This window comes from Schistocerca gregaria, chromosome 8 (assembly GCF_023897955.1).
Source record: "Schistocerca gregaria isolate iqSchGreg1 chromosome 8, iqSchGreg1.2, whole genome shotgun sequence".
Classification (NCBI taxonomy): Eukaryota; Metazoa; Arthropoda; class Insecta; order Orthoptera; family Acrididae; genus Schistocerca; species Schistocerca gregaria.
The window spans coordinates 425706261-425726575 of NC_064927.1; the positions used below are offsets into that span (position 1 = coordinate 425706261).

The 20315-nt window shown below is 42.6% G+C and overlaps 1 protein-coding gene across 1 annotated transcript in view; it reads left to right on the forward strand.

The window, feature by feature from the left end:
- Positions 1-3279: 3279 nt before the first annotated feature.
- LOC126285225 (pro-neuregulin-2, membrane-bound isoform-like) overlaps positions 3280-20315 on the forward strand; it is a 772532-nt gene continuing 755496 nt past the window's right edge. The window contains exon 1 of the mRNA XM_049984524.1: positions 3280-3284. Within this exon, the coding sequence (XP_049840481.1) occupies positions 3280-3284 (5 nt within the window). The remainder of the gene's footprint in view (positions 3285-20315) is intronic.

The following is a 20315-nucleotide window of genomic DNA, read 5'->3' on the forward strand; positions in this document are numbered from 1 at the left end:
GACTTTAATAACTCTATCTCCTGTAACCATCCATCAGAGAAAGGTGTTCACAGTTTTCTACATCAAGAATGGAAAGGAATAATAACAAAGGAGTGTATGATTACAGACAGAATGAATTCTTTGCAACATATAACGGCAATGCAACACACACTACCTGCTTTCATCCGCCAACAAAACGTGTCGCATTCTCTGGAATTGCATACCTTTTTTTAAAATGCGTATACCTTTTTTAAAATGTGTATCCCATCTCCCACTATGCAAGAAGCTGTTGTGAGCTGTGCTGGAAATACCAATACATAAGTATTTCATCCATCTATAAAATATTGTTATTTTGTGTGTGTGTGGGGGGGGGGGGGTTCAATATACTTAGGACTTTGTTATTATTATTACAGCACTAGCAGAACTACAGTTCCCTGAACCATCACAACAGCCACAATAGTCCACAGTCCAATGGGCGACATGGAAGTGTTCACAGTAGCAGCCTTCTACCTCATTTTTTTTTTGGGGGGGGTAGTCGAGCAATTAGGATATCATGACAAAGACCAGTAATTACTGTAACTGCTGGTTGTAAATAAATATATCCCACAAAAAAATGTTTTGTTTTCAAACACACACACATGTGCACACACACACACACACACACACACACACACACACACACACACACAAATTTTGCGTAATTCCATTGTATACATCTGCATTACACCAGAGTAACATGCTATAGCAGTGTACTTATGCCAGTCTAGTATTTGATGCCAGCATAAACGCAAAAGTTATGCCATGCATGCACCATCCATGCATTGAAATACTGTGCTTTTGAGACAAATAGAGGCTGTTTCTGGGCATGTGACAGCCATTTACGGCTTCGTGTTAAGTGACATACTTTTCCACACCTGTCTACTGGGGTGCATGAGTCAGTATGCAGCTCCAACACTTCACAGGGAGCACAAGCCATATTGAACATCAGTGGAACTGCATAGTTTTACTATGAAACGATTTAACCACTTGAGCATACACTCACTGTTAAGATAACAGCCAACACTATACAGGGTGTTTATAAACGAATATTGGGGTTTTAACGCTTTATGATTCTTTTTATGTTAAACTTACAGTTATAAATGATATGTCAAATGAAAGAGCAACTCAAACAGTTTTACCAAGAACCTTATAAATGTTCAATGTGAGCACCATTTGTCACAAGGCACCCATAAAGTCTATAGCCGAGTTCTTCACAAATGTCGATAAGTGTGTCTTCAGTGATTATAGCAACAGCTGCTTCAACCCAGTTTCTTAATTCAGGGAGATCTGCTGGTAGCGGAGGCATGTATACACGATCCTTGATGAAGACCCGAAGGAAAAAATCTCTCTCACTCACTCAACAGTCTCTTCACTAACGCTTAGTCACCCTGTGCTCTTCCCTTTACAAAGGCAGCTGGTATCTTCACATTGATGATACCATCTACGAATGTTGTTGTCACTTGGAGAATCACAACCGAACTTCAGCCAGAACGCACTGCGCACAGTAACAACAGATTCGGTCTTTGCAAACAGCAAAACACAAAACGTTTCCTGTTCACTAGTCGCCATCTTCGCTATTACCGAGGTCTAGCGGATTGTGGCGGAAACATTGCGCGCTGCGCATGCACACCGGTTCCTAAACACAGCTGTTTGAGTTGCTCTTTCTTTTGACATATCATGACAGTTTACTGCAATAAATGTTATAAAGCGTTAAAACCCCGATATTCATTTATAAACACCCTATATTTACTCTCAAAGATGATAACATTATTCATTATACCAAAACCTGTATATTTAGAACTATTGACAAATTCTTCAGTCTCAAACAGTGAAATATCGAAGCATATAGTGGCAAGACAGTCATCATATAAGTATTAGTGCCAATCACAAATAAGAAAAATTCTGTCAGTAATATACCGTATATTTAATAATTCGTTATCATTACAGACGAGGCCCTGCCGTTACAGTAGAAACCCCATCACCTCATGTGGAAATAATATTATATAACCATCACTACATTTTAAACAGATGTGGTACTAAATTTTTCAGTGTAGATATGAAGTTGGATCATCAATTCTGATTACTCTACCAATAACAATTTATGTTTGCATGGAGTGCTTATGATGTGCTTTCTTGTCTTATGTTTTAGATGTACTTGATGACAATGTACCCACTGAGGTACTGAAGGCCATGACGCCATTTCCTAATAAGAGCTCCTGTGTGATTTCATCCGTCATTGAGGAGCAGATACTTGACTACTACTACTTCCTCTACCAATAATAATTTACACTTCAACAGACTGCTTATGATGTGTCTTTTCTCCTTTTTTAGAAGCCCTTGATGACAACAGGGCTACATTGCATGAATAATTTTCTGAATATATGTCTTACACGCTGAATGATGGAAATGAGAAGAGATTAAAATCACATGTTGACATATGTGAACTGTAATATATCAAACATTATTATCAATTATGGAATTGTGTCTCTGTTGCATGTGTGGGCCTGGGTGCATGATACTTATCTATTTCTCTTCTTCCTTTCTGTAAGTGTCATAGCAACCTGGGGGTGGATTAACCGTGCCACCAATGTACATATTCTTGTCATCAGCCTGGACTCTCTAAATGGTGGCCACAAACACCACAAGCCAGGTCCTCACAGTCATTGGGGTCATCATTTACGACACAATCGCTTCAGCACAGGGTGATGATGCATGCATCATCATCACCCCTCCATAAGGTCATCAAACTGGTGGCCACAAACAGTGAGATCTGGGTCATCACACTTGTAGTCACTGCTTGTGACTCTGCATGCAGTAGTCTTGTCACCCAGCCCAGAACAGAGCATCAAACTGGTTTGGGAGATTGATTCTGGCTCATTTACTATAGTTACCGCCACATGCGACCACATCACCCCATCTGTAGCAACATATTTACTGTGCTCACGTCCTGAGTCTAGTAACAGTAGGGGTAACTAAGCCCATCTTATTAACGAACAACAGGTAAGTCACATAGCTGCGTTTGACTACTCTGCAGTTGCTGGTTCGTTCAGGGACAGGATTTTACAATATTCCATTGATAACATCAATGTGGGGTATTGAGATCTGGCTCCTTTTCTTTGTACTTGCTGAGTAGTGTTAGAAAGGGAGCTCCCAAATATCGTCAACACTCAGCAGTATCCTGCGATTAAGTGCAGAGCAGTTCTCTACTGTGGGCTGATGCATCACCCCCCCCCCCCCCACTTGGGAGAATGTCATGATATCATGGGGTGAGTCAGTTGCAAAGAGGTATGGAACTTTTACAGAATTTTTCTGATATGTGGGAAAAAGGGTCTGGTAAGGTGCTCAGATGTTAAGTCAATGTTGATATGTACTCAAATGTTTTTGATCCATTTAATTTGGGGTCCAGTTTAATCCCTCTTCCAAATGATATAGCCACTCAAAAGGTATGTATTAATGTCCAGAATATAGATAAGAGCGATGAATATTGCTTTGCATGGTAGATTCTGGCTTGCAATAGAAATTATACAAAACATGCCCATCTTATATATATATATATATATATATATATATATATATATATATATATATATATATATATATATATATATATATATATATATATACGATACCCTATGCATGTGGGCGCTATATCTTTGATGGAAACTTATTCTGTGTCCCAATTTCATATCTATCAAAATACGAGGAGCAGTAGCCCAATTATTCATTTGAAATTCATGATCTGGATGTAGATAAGAAACAAAGCAAGCCAGGACACATGAAGCACGAAGCAGATAGACCCTTTTACGTATCTGAAGTAGCGGGCCACATCATAAACATATAGATTTACTGCTATCCTCTGAAGATAAGAATCATCACTATATCTGGATCTAGAGCGTGTCCCGCCAACTTTCCACCCAACTGAGAAAAAATGAACATAAAAGACATTTTTGCTATAGATGTCCTAACTCTTTTACTAAGCATGAGTATTTAGAAAGACATCTGATTGATTGCTTGAGCCAGGAAGCAGTATGTGTGGAAATACCCACTGAGGATAAGGATTTCTTAAAGTTTAAAAACGCACACTACTAGGAATGCTCTCCCTTTGTTGTACATGATGACAATGAGTGCTTGCTAATTCCTCCTCTGTTTTGTGAAGATTAGCCCACAGCGTATTACACCACTTTCACAAAGTGACATGTACCCCAAGCAGCAGTGTATAAAAAAACACTTATGTTGAATGTTGATGCTTTTTATGACAAAAACATTCCAATGAATAACTCACATGACAATGATGTCATGCAAAAGCAGCAGTTGAATGTAATATTTGTGGATGCCATTAGATATATAAACAGAAACGCTACATATAGACCATTGCCACCTAATGGGAAAGTTCCACAGTATGCCTAACAACACACACAAGTACAAATTGCCATGACACATATCCATCTTCTTCCATAATTTTAGCGAGTATGACGCTTACTTTCTTGCTGAGCACTTGGTTGAGTTTTGCTTGGAAACAGATATGATCAGTGTCATACCTGACGATGTAAAAAAAAAATGCATTTCGTTTTCCAAGTGAAACACATCAAGTAGGGTGTTAAAAACAACCAGTATTTTAGGGGATGATTGTATTCATTAAACAAGACAAAAGTGTGTTATGTCCAAGGGTGCTACAAAGGATATGTTCTGACACATGACAGTAACATGTGTTCATACTCAGTGCTTTACTTGTTCTACTGCAGACAGTTTCCCAATAACTGACGTGAATTACAACCCCTGGCATGAAATACTGTTAGGTAAAGGGGCATCATGAACATGTCATTGTGGATATGAGCACCATTATTGCATTGGCCCTCTGTGTCGTAACAGGGCCAACAGTACACTGTGATACTACCGTGCAGTATCAACGTAAACATCAGTTGGCTAAGTGTCTGCAGTGGGTTGTTCTGTTTATGTTGTGTGATTGTTCTGTAGTCTTGTCACACATGCTCATGTTTGTGTACATTTCCCCTAACTCCAGGTGCCTACCGTGACGTCTGGCCTACTTACAGATCACATTTACAGTACTCGTTTTTATCATGTTTGTGGTATGGTACAATATGTCTTCTCTCCTGCAGATACTCTGACACAGCCTAGCAATGGAGTCTTTTATTCCAAAATGGCAGACATGATTTACTGGTATGGTTTAGTAGATGGAGTTGATCTGTACACTGAACGACTGCCAGCATGCATGGAACCGCCTGTTAAACAGTTCAGTCGACTGTTCCAGCTTGTTGGGGAAACAGTTTCTGTAGCACCCAACAAAGCAGACAGTGCAGTGGGATGCCTTGTTCAATTTGCACACTCCTGAAATGGAGAAGCCGTTCAGGTACAGTAGACAACAATCATGGAACCAGTGTGTGATCAATAGCAGCAGCTGAAGATGTTCGTTATCCTCTGATCTGGGTGGTACTTCGTAAGTAATTGTTGTACCCATACCATGTTGAGCGTCTCCAGGACCTTAGGGTACAAGACCATCCTGACAGAGTGCAGTTCCACCAATGGTTCTTGTGGCAGTGTGGGGCAAGTCCACAATCTGCCTCTAAGACTTTGTTTACTGATGAGACAGGGTTTACATGAGATGGTATTGCAAATTTCCATAATCATTATGTGAGCGCCAATAAAAATCCCCATTTTGTTCAAGAAAAAAAGGAAACAGTATTGATTCTCAATCAATGTATCAGTAGGCATTCTTGGTGATAGATTATTAGCGCCATACATGCCACATGCTCCGTATTGTGTGGATCCTCCTACAGTACAGAGGATTAGACGATGGTATCAACAATTCCGAGAAACAGGTAGTTTGTGCAGAAATCCGTTCGGCGTGTAGGTTGACAGCTCAATATGCCGCTAATTGTCTGGCGTGTGCTGCGCCGACGTTTACACATGAAACAAATACAAAAGTCAGCTAATGCAGGCTCTTCCTGGAGCTGATAGACAACAACGTGTGAAGTTCTGTAATTTCGTTCTTGGCAAGATGGAGGATGACAGTTTTCTTCCACGCTTAGTGTGAAGTGAAGTGACAACATACCATTTAAATGGAAAGGTGGACATTCATAATATGAGAATACGGGGTGCGAAACAACCACATGAAGTTGTACAACATTAGAGGGACTGTACAAAATTTAATGTGTTTCGTGCAGGTTCCATTAGATCTACTGATAGGCTTGGGAGAGACAGTCCTGACAAAACTCTACCATCTGGTGGGCAAGATGTATGACAGAGGCGAAATGCCCTCAGTCTTTAAAAAGAATATAAAAATTCCAATCCCGAAGAAAGCAGGGGGTTGACACATGTGAAAATTACCGAACTATCAGTTTAATAAGCCACGGCTGCAAAATACTAACACGAATTCTTTACAGACGAATGGAAAAACTAGTAGAAACCGACCTCGGGGAAAATCAGTTTGGATTCCGTAGAAATGTTGAAACACGTAAGGAAATAATGACCCTAAGAGCCGGCCGGAGTGGCCGAGCGGTTCTAGGCGCTACAGTTTAGAACCGCGCGACCGCTACGGTCGCAGGTTCGAATCCTGCCTCGGGCAAGGATGTGTGTGATGTCCTTAGGTTAGTTAGGTTTAAGTAGTTCTAAGTTCTAGGGGACTGATGACCACAGATGTTAAGTCCCATAGTGCTCAGAGCCATTTGATCCATTCTGACCCTACGACTTATCTTAGAAAATAGATTATGGAAAGACAAACCTACGTTTCTAGCATTTGTAGATTTAGAGAAAGCTTTTGACAATGTTATCCGCAATACACTGTTTCACATTCTGAAGGCGGCAGGGGTAAAATAAAGGAACGAAAGGCTATTTACAATTTGTACAGAAACCAGATGGCAGTTATAAGAGTCGAGGGGCATGAAAGGGAAACAGTGCTTGGGAAGGGAGTGAGACAGAGTTGTAGCCTATCCCCGATGTTATTCAATGTGCATCTTGAGCAAGTAGTAAAGGAAAGAAAAGAAAAATTTGGAATTGGAATTCAGATCTATGGACAAGAAATTTAAACTTTGAGGTTCGCCGAAGACATTGTAATTCTGTCAGAGACAGCAAAGGAAGAGAAGCTGAACGGAATGGATAGTGTCTGAAAGGATGATATAAGGTGAACATCAACAAAAGCAAAATGAGGATAATGGAATGAAGACGAATTAAGTCGGGTGATGCTGAGGGAATTAGATTAGGAAATGAGACACTGGTAAATGAGTTTTGCTGTTTGGGGAGCAAAATAACTGATGATGGTCGAGTGGAGATTTAAGTGTTAGAAAGTCGTTTCTGAAAGTATTTGTATGGAGTGTAGCCATCTATGGAAGTGAAATGTGGACGATAAATAGTTTGGACAAGAAGAGAATAGAAGCTTTCTAAATGTGGTGCTACAGAAGAATGCTGAAGGTTAGATGGGTAGATCACATAACTAATGAGGAGGTATTGAATAGCATTGGGCAGAAGAGAAATTTATGGCACAACTTCTTCTAGAAGAAGGGATTGATTGGTAGGGCATATTCTGAGGCATCACGCGGTCACCAGTTTAGTATTGGAGGGCAGTGTGGAGGGTAAAAATCGTAGAGGGAGACCAAGAGATGAATACACTAAACAGATTCAGAAGGATGTAGGTTGCTGTAGGTACTGGGAGATGTAGAAGCTTGCACAGGATAGAGTAGCATGGAGAATTGTATCAAATCAGTCTCTGGACTGAAGACCACAACAACAACTTTAGTTTCAGAAATATAGACGGGTGATTCCTTTTGCTACACCTTGTATATTTATGACTACAAACCAGCTATCCACTGGGATGAATGGCCATCACCAAACTGCTATTATTAAAATGTGATAGTGAGTTATATTTCAGTCTTCGGACTGAAGATGACAACTTCACATACTGGGGCTAAAGAAATGCTTCGCTACTACTGGTACGAAGTGCGGCTCTACCGCGCACTATACAGTTGCTTGCACAGTACACGTGCAGGTTTATAGGACGAGTAATTTGATCCGGTAGTGTACCGCCTCTGCCGACGCAATTAAACCTGAGGACGCGACGTGTGCAGCAGGTGGGGCGCGCTGGTGGCGCTGGTACAGGCTGCAGGGCGGGCAGGCATTTAAGAGGCGGCGGTCATTAAGCGACGGCCGAGGAGGGCCGCGGCAGGTGCCGTGGCAGGGGCTGCGGCTCTCCGCTCTGCCAGGTTGCGCAAGGCTGGCGCGGCGTGCAGTCTGCCCCTCTGCCGTATAAATACGGGGCTGAGTCACTCCGGCCAGCTCATGATAAAAATGTTTTGGCGGCAGACACCCGCCGAGACGGTCGGAGGGCCCGCACTCGCCTCTGTGTCCCCCCCCCTCCCCCACAACACTCCCCCCACCCCGGCCGCTTTGGCGACCCACTGCAGTCTCCCTCCTCCCGATGGCAGCGCAATTATTTTCAGAGTTACCGGCGGTGACGCGTCGCTACTCGCCGAGCGGCGGGTATTTTCGTGGACGCACCGACTGCTTCTGTAGCGAACTTTCCGAGACCGCGAGACGCGCCTTCTTACGTAAGCGGATTTCAAATTTACTCCGCACTCTTTAACAAACGATATAATCCTCTAGAAACCTAAAGCGAAATTTATAAAATAAATTGAAGCAGAAAGCTTTTCATTGCCTCGTAAACATATACGTGAACAATTCTTTCTCAGCTTAAAGAATATTGAACTCTACGAACGACGTCTGTAACACACCACGTTGCCAAAGAGGCAAAACGAGATAAGGGTAAAAAAGTAATTATTACTTTGAAACTTCCTGGCAGATTAAAACTGTCTGCTGGGCCGAGACTCGAACTTGGGACCTTTATTTTTCACGGGCAAGTGCTCTACCAACTTTTTTTTAAGAAGTGGACGTTTTTTTTACAGAATGGTGTAAGAATAACAAACATAAACTGCTTCTAGCTTTTTTTCTCAAATATGTAAGACGATTACCTTTATAAAATAAAATATTTCTGGGAAACGTAAATAAGTGGACTTTTTTTTAGATAATGTTGTAACAAAAACCAACATAAACTGCTTCCAGCATATATATATATATATATATATATATATATATATATATATATATATATATATATAAAGACGAAGACCATCATCAAATAAAGTATTTCTGGGAAATGTAAATGAGTCGACTTTGTTTTTTTTTTACATAATAGTGAAAAGAATATCCTTCTCCTGTCAGTACAAAACAATAACGGACCACGTTCCTCTTTTGGGCGTGTACCTCGCTAATCCCGTTATACCTCGCGTTGGTGTCGGGTACATCTTCACGTGCGGTGGTGGATCCTCTCCACTGTCCTTGTCCTTTCTTGTTCTGATACTTATAGGCAATAATTACATTCTCCTACCCGGGACACCCCTACTGAGTGGGGGATCAAGCAAGGCACTCCCTAAAAAATTTGCGTAATATGTTCGATATCTGGGATGTCTCATAAGCTGTGAGTGATGTTCTTGTAGTAAGGCCCAAAAGTCGACCAAATTCTCACTGCCGTCTCGGAAAAGATAACGCACAGTCAAACCGCGAATCCAAGTCACTGCGTTTGTCTTTGTTCGGGGATAATACGTCATATCTGGGAGAAGTATTATCCGTGGTTCTATTGCTTGCGGCCCCACCCGAAGAAGGAAGGCGATCATTTTTTTTTTTTTTTTGACCAAACAACATACGTCCACCGAAGGCCCGCATATCAGGCGATGCTCCTCTGTGTCTATAGCTCTGCACTGCGGACACAGTGGCTCGTCCGCCATATGAATTGTATGCAACCGAGAACGAGTACTGACCTACCCAAGCACACAGTTTTAATCTGGCAGGAAGTTTCGTATCAGCGCACACTCCGCTGCAGAGTGAAAATCTCATGCTGGAAACGTCCCCTAGGGTGTGGCTAAGCCATCTCTCCGCAGTATCCTGCCTTTCAGGAGTGCTAGTTCTGCAAGGTTCGCAGGAGAGCTTCTATAAAGTTTGGAAGGTAGGAGACGAGGTATTGGCAGAAGTACAGCTGTGAGGACGAAACCTGAGTCATGCTTGGGGGTAACTCAGTTGGTATAGCACTTTCGCGCGAAAGGTAAAGGTCCCGCGTTCGAGTCTCGGTCCAGCACACAGTTTTAATCTGCCAGCGAGTTCCATATCAGCGCACACTCCGCTGCAGAGTGAAAATCTTACTCTGGTAATAATTACTTTATTCACCTAAGTACCTCGATGTATAAATATTCTCAATGTGTACACTGAGGCACAAAATTCATTGGATACTTTTTTGATGTAGTGTCGAACTTCCGTTTGCCCTGCATAGTACTGCAACTGGACGAGCCATGACTCAACAAGTTGTCGGAAATACCATGCAGGGATATTGAGCCACGCTGCCACTATATCCGTTTATAATTGCGAAAGGGTTGTCCACGAACTGATATCTCGATTATATCCCTTAAATGTTCGATGGGTCTCCTGTCGGGCGTCCTGGGTGGCGAAATCATTTGCTCGAATTGCACAGAATTTTCTACAAACCAATCGCAAACTACTGTGGCCCGGTGAAATGGCCGTCAATGAAAATTGCAATGAATAAAAATTCCATCGTCGTTTGAGCAGATGAAGTCCGTGAATGGCTGCTAACAGTCTCCAAGTAGCCGAACACACCCATTTCCACTAAATGATCTGGTCAATTGGACCAGAGGGCCCCGTTCATTCCATGGAAACACAACCCACACCATTATGGGGTCACTATCAGCTTGCACACTTCAGCTTGAGTCCATGGCTCCGTGTGGTATGCGCACACTCGAACCCGACCATCGGCTCTTACCAACTGAAGTCGGGACCCATCTGACCAGGAGACGTTTTTCCAGTCGTCCAGGATCCAACCGACATAGGCACGAATCCAAGAGAGCCCCTTCAGGCGATGTCGTGCTCTTAGCAAAGGCACTCGCGTTGGTCTTCTGCTGCCATTAACGCCAAATTTCGCCGCAATGTCCTAACGGATTCGTTGATTTCTCCGGTTATTTCACCAAGTTCAAACGGCTCTGTGCACTATGGCCCTTAACAGCTGAGGTCCCCTAGAACTTAGAACTACTTAAACCTAACTAACCTAAGGACATCACACACACCCATGCCCGAGGCAGGATTCGAACCTGCGACGGTAGCGGTCGCTCGTTTCCAGACTGAAGCGCCACAACGGCTGGCTATTTCACGAAGCGTTGCTTGTCTGTTAGCACTGACCACTCTTCAAAATGCCACTGCCCCCGGTCGTTAACTGAAGGCCGACGGTCACTGCGTCGTCTGTGGTGAGAAATAATGCCTGAAGTTTGATATCCTCAGCACGCTCTGGACACTGTGGATCTTTGAACACCGAATTTCCTAACTATTTCTGAAATGGAATGTCCCAAACCTGTAGCTCCAGCTACCGTTCCGCGCTCAAAGTCTGTTAATTCCCGTCGAGCGGCCATGATCACGTCGGACACTTTTTCACATGAGTTTCCTGACTACAAATGGCAGTTGCGCCAAAATGCATTACCTTTTTATACACCGTGTACATGTCAGTAATATTCTACGAAGTATCCAAATTCTTAAAATTGTTTCTTGCAGAAGTAAAACAATAGACTATCTTACTTTCAGATGACCTAACATCTCAGAAGAGCTAAAATTTTAAACCGGTCGCTCTGCTCTTTTATTTTTATTTATTTTTTCCCCTAGCCGTTTCTAGCATGTTCATAGAACATGGCTCCTGATGATAGTGGCCAAATTGATTTTCTCTTCTGTCTGTCCTGATCTCCTTCTTCACCCCCCTCTTCCTCAATTTCTTAATTTTCTTTGACGACGTTATAATATGGGGAATGGCTTCGATGTTAGGTTTTTTTTAAGCTATATTGGTTACACGCAAAGACCATTTCACCATATGCAGTTATGTCACGTGATGATCCAGACAGTATATTTTTCCAATTTCATAGTAAAATAGAAACCACAATGTATCACGTATATATCACATAATCAAAAAATGTATAAAGATATACACTCCTGGAAATTGAAATAAGAACACCGTGAATTCATTGTCCCAGGAAGGGGAAACTTTATTGACACATTCCTGGGGTCAGATACATCACATGATCACACTGACAGAACCACAGGCACATAGACACAGGCAACAGAGCATGCACAATGTCGGCACTAGTACAGTGTATATCCACCTTTCGCAGCAATGCAGGCTGCTATTCTCCCATGGAGACGATCGTAGAGATGCTGGATGTAGTCCTGTGGAACGGCTTGCCATGCCATTTCCACCTGGCGCCTCAGTTGGACCAGCGTTCGTGCTGGACGTGCAGACCGCGTGAGACGACGCTTCATCCAGTCCCAAACATGCTCAATGGCGGACAGATCCGGAGATCTTGCTGGCCAGGGTAGTTGACTTACACCTTCTAGAGCACGTTGGGTGGCACAGGATACATGCGGACGTGCATTGTCCTGTTGGAACAGCAAGTTCCCTTGCCGGTCTAGGAATGGTAGAACGATGGGTTCGATGACGGTTTGGATGTACCGTGCACTATTCAGTGGCCCCTCGACGATCACCAGAGGTGTACGGCCAGTGTAGGAGATCGCTCCCCACACCATGATGCCGGGTGTTGGCCCTGTGTGCCTCGGTCGTATGCAGTCCTGATTGTGGCGCTCACCTGCACGGCGCCAAACACGCATACGACCATCATTGGCACCAAGGCAGAAGCGACTCTCATCGCTGAAGACGACACGTCTCCATTCGTCCCTCCATTCACGCCTGTCGCGACACCACCGGAGGCGGGCTGCACGATGTTGGGGCGTGAGCGGAAGACGGCCTAACGGTGTGCGGGACCGTAGCCCAGCTTCATGGAGACCGTTGCGAATGATCCTCGCCGATACCCCAGGAGCAACAGTGTCCCTAATTTGCTGGGAAGTGGCGGTGCGGTCCCCTACGGCACTGCGTAGGATCCTACGGTCTTGGCGTGCATCCGTGCTTCGCTGCGATCCGATCCCAGGTCGACGGGCACGTGCACCTTCCGCCGACCACTGGCGACAACATCGATGTACTGTGGAGACCTCACGCTCCACGTGTTGAGCAATTCGGCGGTACGTCCACCCGGCCTCCCGCATGCCCACTATACGCCCTCACTCAAAGTCCGTCAACTGCACATACGGTTCACGTCCACGCTGTCGCGGCATGCTACCAGTGTTAAAGACTGCGATGGAGCTCCGTATGCCACGGCAAACTGGCTGGCACTGACGGCGGCGGGGCACAAATGCTGCGCAGCTAGCGCCATTCGACGGCCAACACCGCGGTTCCTGGTGTGTCCGCTGTGCCGTGCGTGTGATCATTGCTTGTACAGCCCTCTCGCAGTGTCCGGAGCAAGTATGGTGGGTCTGACACCGGTGTCAATGTGTTCTTTTTTCCATTTCCAGGAGTGTAGAAACAATGTGTTAGGTAATAAACCTACGAAATACATTAGTCTTACTACTCCATTACAGTAAATGTACAAAAATTTAATATATACGGAAGTATACGTAATGAGAGACAAACTCCTCAAATTTTAAAGTTACATTTTACAAAGGTCGATTAAATGAAAAACAGCTTTGGCAATGTGCTGTTCATGTAACTTAGAGCAAACCTCAGAAAAAGTTCTTAATTTTTAAATTATTGTAGACTGTAATTGTTCTTGTATGATTATATTTATCACACTCTGTTAGTGTACGTAACTGCAATGAGACACGAATCGCAGCTTGGACAAGCTATTAATTTTAACTAATGTCTCGTTTTATTAATATTCGTATGAACCGCTTTCAGTCTCTCAACGGTAACAGTTTCTTTCCTCGTGATCACCGAGTTGAGAAACCAAGGACATTGGCTTTTCACTGGGAACAGGAAGGCTTAGAGTTTAACGTCTTGTCAAGATGAGGTTATTAGAGACATGCATTAAGCCCACATTGGAGAACGGTGGGAAAGCGAATCGTTGACGTCCTTTTCAATGGAATAATCCCGGCGTTTGTCTTAACCGATTCAGGGAAACCACGCATTCGTCAAATTTTGATGGTCGGTGGGGAATTTGAAACGTCGTTCTCCCGTATGCGGTTTCATTGCCTAAGCACTGCACCATCTCGCTCTGTGTGTGTCATAAATGATACAAGGACACGCTAGAAGATACAGATGCTGCTTTTAGTGTTCAGTCTGACACAGAAACCGACGAAGAGTAACGAGTGTGGAAAAAAGAAGCTTAATTATGTTTCTCCTTTCATATTTCAATACATAAAAGTCGTACTGTTTGTATATTTATTTGAACATTTGTAGCTTAGTAGTAATATGATTAGATGAGAGCGAATTTCTGTCCTTATTAATCTGTGATTTATAGGAATAATTTTAATATTTTTTCGGTGTCTGTCGTATGATGAAGAATTGAACAAAAATGCTCCGCACCTGTAGAGAGAGAGAGAGAGAGAGCTGTCAAATAATAAAGTGACATTCAGTTACGGTAGTGTTGATAAACATATTATTGAATGTAATTAATGTGGAAAGCTAGTAAAGGAATGAATCTTTAGTAATCCGTCACGTAATAGCATGACTTGAGTTCCCTTCTATAAATGCATGCTGTGTGCGGTATGATGCGGCACGTTTCTTCCTATCCACTCACTCGCTACTGTTCCTTCTTGCTGTGCGGTGTACAAGGTCGCAGTTGGACGCGAAGAAACAAACTCAGCCTTCGATCTGCAACAAACTGTCATCTCCCACTGTGCGAAGGATCCAACTCAAAAAGACATTCCAACTTTGATGAATACACGCCAGATATGCCTTTGGAAATATCATAAGAAGATTTGAGAAAGAGCATCACATGGAAGCTGAGCGAAAGATAAAAAATTAACCGTAAGAAACATCAAGTGCACCTAATGCTGCTAGAAGCATAAATAAATGAATCAACTGAGGGTAGATGAGTCGCTAAAATGAGCACGGAACGGCGCTCGGATGAAATCGATCGATTTGGTTGTGGTGACCGACTGACCTATAGCGTAGCCTAATGTTTCACGGCCGCTCCATCTCTAATCGGTCGATTCCTGCCCAACGCTAGTTGTACCACAATAATTTTAGTTGTTTGTCAGAGGAGAAGATTAAGAGGAAGAGTGGCAAGAAAAATGCAATGTGCGACAAAAATTAAGTTCGCAAGGTACCTCGTTAAAAATGGCAAGAGTGATTATGTTATCTGCTCTTGAGAGCAAATACAACGAATTTTCAACAGACAGAGGAACGGTAGTGTGGCGAAAGCCGAATGGCGAGCCGCTGACTAAATATTTGCAAACTTATGTAATATTCATTGGAAATATTGTCTTGGTATGGGTATGTATTTCGACATTCGATGTGGGAGAAATTACTTTTACTGCCATCACACTATACAATTACCGTCACTTCATCATTCTGAAGAAAAATTTGCACAGGACTGCAGAACAGATGGAGATTTGATCTGTATACAAATTCTTCCAAGATATTGGCCAGAAGCACACAACTTACCTTCAAGAGAATGCCTGTTGTATAACTGTTGCCAAGTTATTCAGACACTGAATCAGTCACTATATCTGACCTCCCACGGGAAATTATTGAACGAACACGATAGGAGATTCGGAAGAGCTACAATCAGCTTGAAAGAACGCGGAAAAGCATTTTAAAAAAAGGGGAACCAGGTGGGGGTTTCTACACTGCGAAGATCGTTAGTTGCATGCAAAATCATTTAAAATTGTTTGCAAAATGTAAGGGCTATTCCACGAGTTCCAGTATTATTTCTGTATTCAAGAAAAATTATGCTTTTACCAGAAATTAAATATCTGTATTAGCAAACGGTTGCAGGCTGGCTAACTGTTGGCTTCCAGGGGCAACCAAAATACGATTTTCGGAATTTCATATACTTACTGACCGAATTTTAAAATTTTACACGCTGTCATAATCTACTGATTAGGAGGTATCAATTTACCTTATAGATTTTTGGCTCAATAAGTATTCAAGTTAGAAATTGTGTACACAGGGTGATTCTGTGGTGGTGTTGCAAACTGCCAGACGCTGTGGCCGAGCGGTTCTAGGCGCTACAGTCTGGAACCGCGCGACCGCTACGGTAAATGTATAAATTTGAGGTAAGGGATCCTGGTCTGGAAACGACGACGTCGAAAAGTATAAGCGAAAATCGTTGATACCTCTGACAGTGGATTATACCAACAGGTACTGTTGTTGCTGCGATTGTATGGTAAACAACTTGCAAATGTGACAGTAAGGACTCAAACAAGAAGAAAATATCCAGAAAACATGAACTCTAAAATGCGTACTTTAAGAGCTACGAGCACTTCTCTTCGTGACTTTGAAACACATCTGTCCTTGCGAGCAAATGGCCAAAGCTCTTAAGTTAGCGTTTTAGAGCCGATATTTACAGGACCATTTTTCTTGGAGGTATGAATTAAACAATGCCTTCAGTCACAACTTTTTCGTGTTTTATTAACTACACAATGCATTTCGGAGCCTGTGGGCCCATCGTCAGGTGTACTTTGTCTTAATACACGTTTTATCTCTTCTCCTGAATGAAGTGAAATGCATATTCCTGTCACGAAAAGGTTTAATGTTAGGTTATGAATTTCGTAAGTCGAACGCGGAAAATATGTACAAAATAGTGGAAAATGAACAGTGTAAACTTACCACATCATCCAAGGAAAACATTTTTAAAGTTTTAGTACCGGCAAACATTCTTTCCTCCGTCGTTTTAGTACATGTCACTTCATTCATGATGTACATTTGCACACACATGTTTATCAACACTTCACAGATGTATTTGTACATGGTATGGTCAAAGATGAATTTATTCGTAGTGCTAAAGATATAACTATTAAACAATTGACATATGCAAGAAATTACTGAAATAACTATGGCCTGTGAAATCTATTTGTTCGTTTAACATAGATTCCGGTTTTTTGATTTTGTGGAGATATATTTCTAGTTGTTCTAACATATTTGGGGTCTTACCATTGGCTTCGTTATGTAGTATTACCAAATTGTTTTCTAGACTGTTTATGACATGTCCTGAAACATTTAGTTTTTTGGACAGATGGGCTTTTTCAATATTCCCGTTCAATCAACGTTGACATCTGGTGTACGTGTCTCACGTATCCTTGGCTATAAAGGTTTTAATTCAGCTATTCCTGGTATTATTTCAATAAGACAATTCAAGTTACATACACTGAAGAGTCAAACATAATGACCACTTGCTTTATAGCCTGCTGGTCAAGTTTCGAACCCAACACAGCACAGATTTTGTTTGGCACGTACTCTGCAGATCCCTGGCACGTTTCAGGAGGTATGTGGTGCCAGATATTTCAAACGTGTACGCACAGCGCACGTAATTCCCGTAAAATACGGGCTGTGGTGGTTTGTGGCTGCAGAAATCGCGCCCGATAGTATCCCAGACGTGTTCAGAGAAGGCGAAGTTGGTCACCAAGGCCATCGTGCTACTCAGACCGCTGCGTTACGGACAGTTATTCTGCTGGGCACCGCAGTAAGAATACAGGCATGTAAATAGTTCGCTATAATTTTCGCGAGGTCCAAAACTGTCACGGTCCCTTCGATTACGATCACAGGTCCCACGGTTACCTCCCGTCTGCAACTCTCTGTCGTCAGACCCGCCACAAAGCGTCACCTGTCCTGCCTCACAGAGCAGGAAGACCTCCGACCACCAAGTTATGTGATGAGATGTGGACGTCTCAGAATTTATCAACCACCGTTCTTTAAGAACTTTCCATAGGCGCTCACGACAATGGCACGCAGTCAGCCGAGCCCCTTCGCTCTTTCCGAAATGCTGGTTCCCAGGCGCAGGACAATAACAACGATTCTCCATTCGACTCTGGTTCGCTGATATCCTATCCTTACCGCGTCACGTACCCAGAGTGTCACCAGGCGACATTCAGTCTCGCTGTGAGCAGTAGTCCTTGCTGTCACTGACAGAATTACAATGTCATAGGCGAAACTCAAAGTTTTTATTTCTTTTGTTTCCTTTTACTGCTTGTTCAATATATATATAGATTGAATAACATCGGGGAGAGGCTACAACGCTGTCTCACTCCCTTTCCAAGCACTGCTTCCCTTTCATGCCCTTCGACTCATATAACTGCCGTCTGGTTTCTGTACAAATTGTAAATAGCCCTTCGCTCCCTGTGTTTTACCCCTGCCACCTTCAGAATTTGAAAGAGAGTATTCCAGTCAACATTGTCAAAAGCTCTCTCTAAGTCTACAAATGCTAGAAACGTAGGTTTGCTTTTCCTTAATCTATTTTTAAGATACTTTATATTTTCTAAGATACTTACTATTCTAGCGTTTCCGTAATACCTCTGCGGCAGCCGTTTCACTGGCTGTGCAATTTGTGGATGCGCCATCCAGTATAAAAATGATCCTACCCACACTTCCACATTGTTGAAGGATTCGAATGACTTTGGTGCGTAGCAGATTCTCACAGCGTTTACGAGTGATGATACAGGTAACAGTAGCTGCAGGAATCATTTCCCCGAAAAAATGCGGCCCCACGATAAACGATGCCCTCAGTCTGCACCACACACTCACCTTTCAGAATGAAGCAGTACCAGTTGATATGCAAGCGGAATTTCCGTTACCCAAATTCTGCAATTCTGTGTATCGACATGTCGTTGGAATTGGGCTTCCTCTGTCCACAGAGTGTTCATTGGTCATTCATTGTCCACTTCCATTTGTGCAAGAAATTCCAAAAGCAGCTTGTGTCTTGATGGCAGGTTATCAGGAAGCAACTTCAGAACATGGGCGATTTTGTGTGGATAGCAACGCAGGATGTTTCACAGGTTTTTATGCACCGAGTTCCCAGGCATGTCCTAAGCTCGGGCAATTCCCCGTAGGCTGCATGTTTGCCCACCACCGTTCGACGCTGTGGCCACATTTTTGACATACGTCGGATCAGCTACTTTTCACCCTCTGCCACATTTCACTTCAAGGGAACGTGTCCTTTCGAGTTTTGCAATCATTTTCTGCAGACTCCTAGCAGACATCGGACCAATGTATTTCTTCATACGCTTTGCAAAGTACTGGTGCACAGGCACCGTTCTTGTAAAACGGTTGTACCAGCATTGCGTGATCCTTCTTGGAGACATCTCAGCATAAACAGAGGAACAACTGTGTGCCTGGCGCCTATTGGTGTGCATATCCTGATGCTTATAGCGCTATCTGTTGATCAAATTTTCGTTAATTTTTTAGGTTCTTCTAGCTGACCCGGTGAACTTTATTCCGCCTTAAAGCCAATAAATAATCAGGTTTTGGATGTTTTATTAGGAAATACAAACAAAAAATTAATTATTTTAATGATTCTTTCTTCTTCATGTTTTTTTGGTGCATAGATTCCACTCTCTAATTAAGTACCTTGTGATACACGACATTTTTTGTTTTATTATCAGGCGCAATAACAAACAACGCAGGTGGTCTTCCGACCCGTGTACATGCCACATATAATTGACCATGTGAAAAACATGGATATTCCAGATTTAAACCACAAACTTTCAAGGATTGGCCTTGTGATTTGTTAACGGTCATAGCGAATGCAAGACGGATCAGAAATTGAAGTCTTTTAAACTCAAACGGCATATCGGTTGGGATCGTCGGGATCCTTGGAATGAGAACTTCCTCACCTTCGAATTTTCCTTTGAGTAGCGTTGCGTAAATAACATTGTTCATCAATTTACTTACCACCAAACGCGTACCGTTGCACAGTTTTGGTTGGTTTATGTTTCGAAGCATGATTACTACGGAACCAACTTTAAGGCGTAAATTGTGCGATGGTAAGCCAAGCACATCCAAGGAGTTTAAAAGTTAAATTGGATAGTTAGTGGCTTCATCTTCATTTGTTACACAGTCGATAGATTTTAATGAATGCATTTTGCCAATGATCTCATTCTGAATTATGTAGTTTAGACATCTTTATTCTTAGCCGCTAAAATTGCTCGCTCACTCAACCATTCATTACTTTTGTAGTTAGTAATGATCTTTGGGAATACTTTGTTGATAAGTTCGTCTTTCGATGAGACAAAGCTACAGAAATTATGAGGAAACGAAATCAATACGCTCGGTTCTTCGACAGGTACTCGTCCATTACCGATAGTCAGCAATTACTCAGAGAAGTCTTCAGCAGATGGATCATTAAGCAATGCAACTCTCATGTTTGTTGTCAGCTGAAGTTTCTTCACATTTCTTTAAATTTTTAATTAATGACGAATAA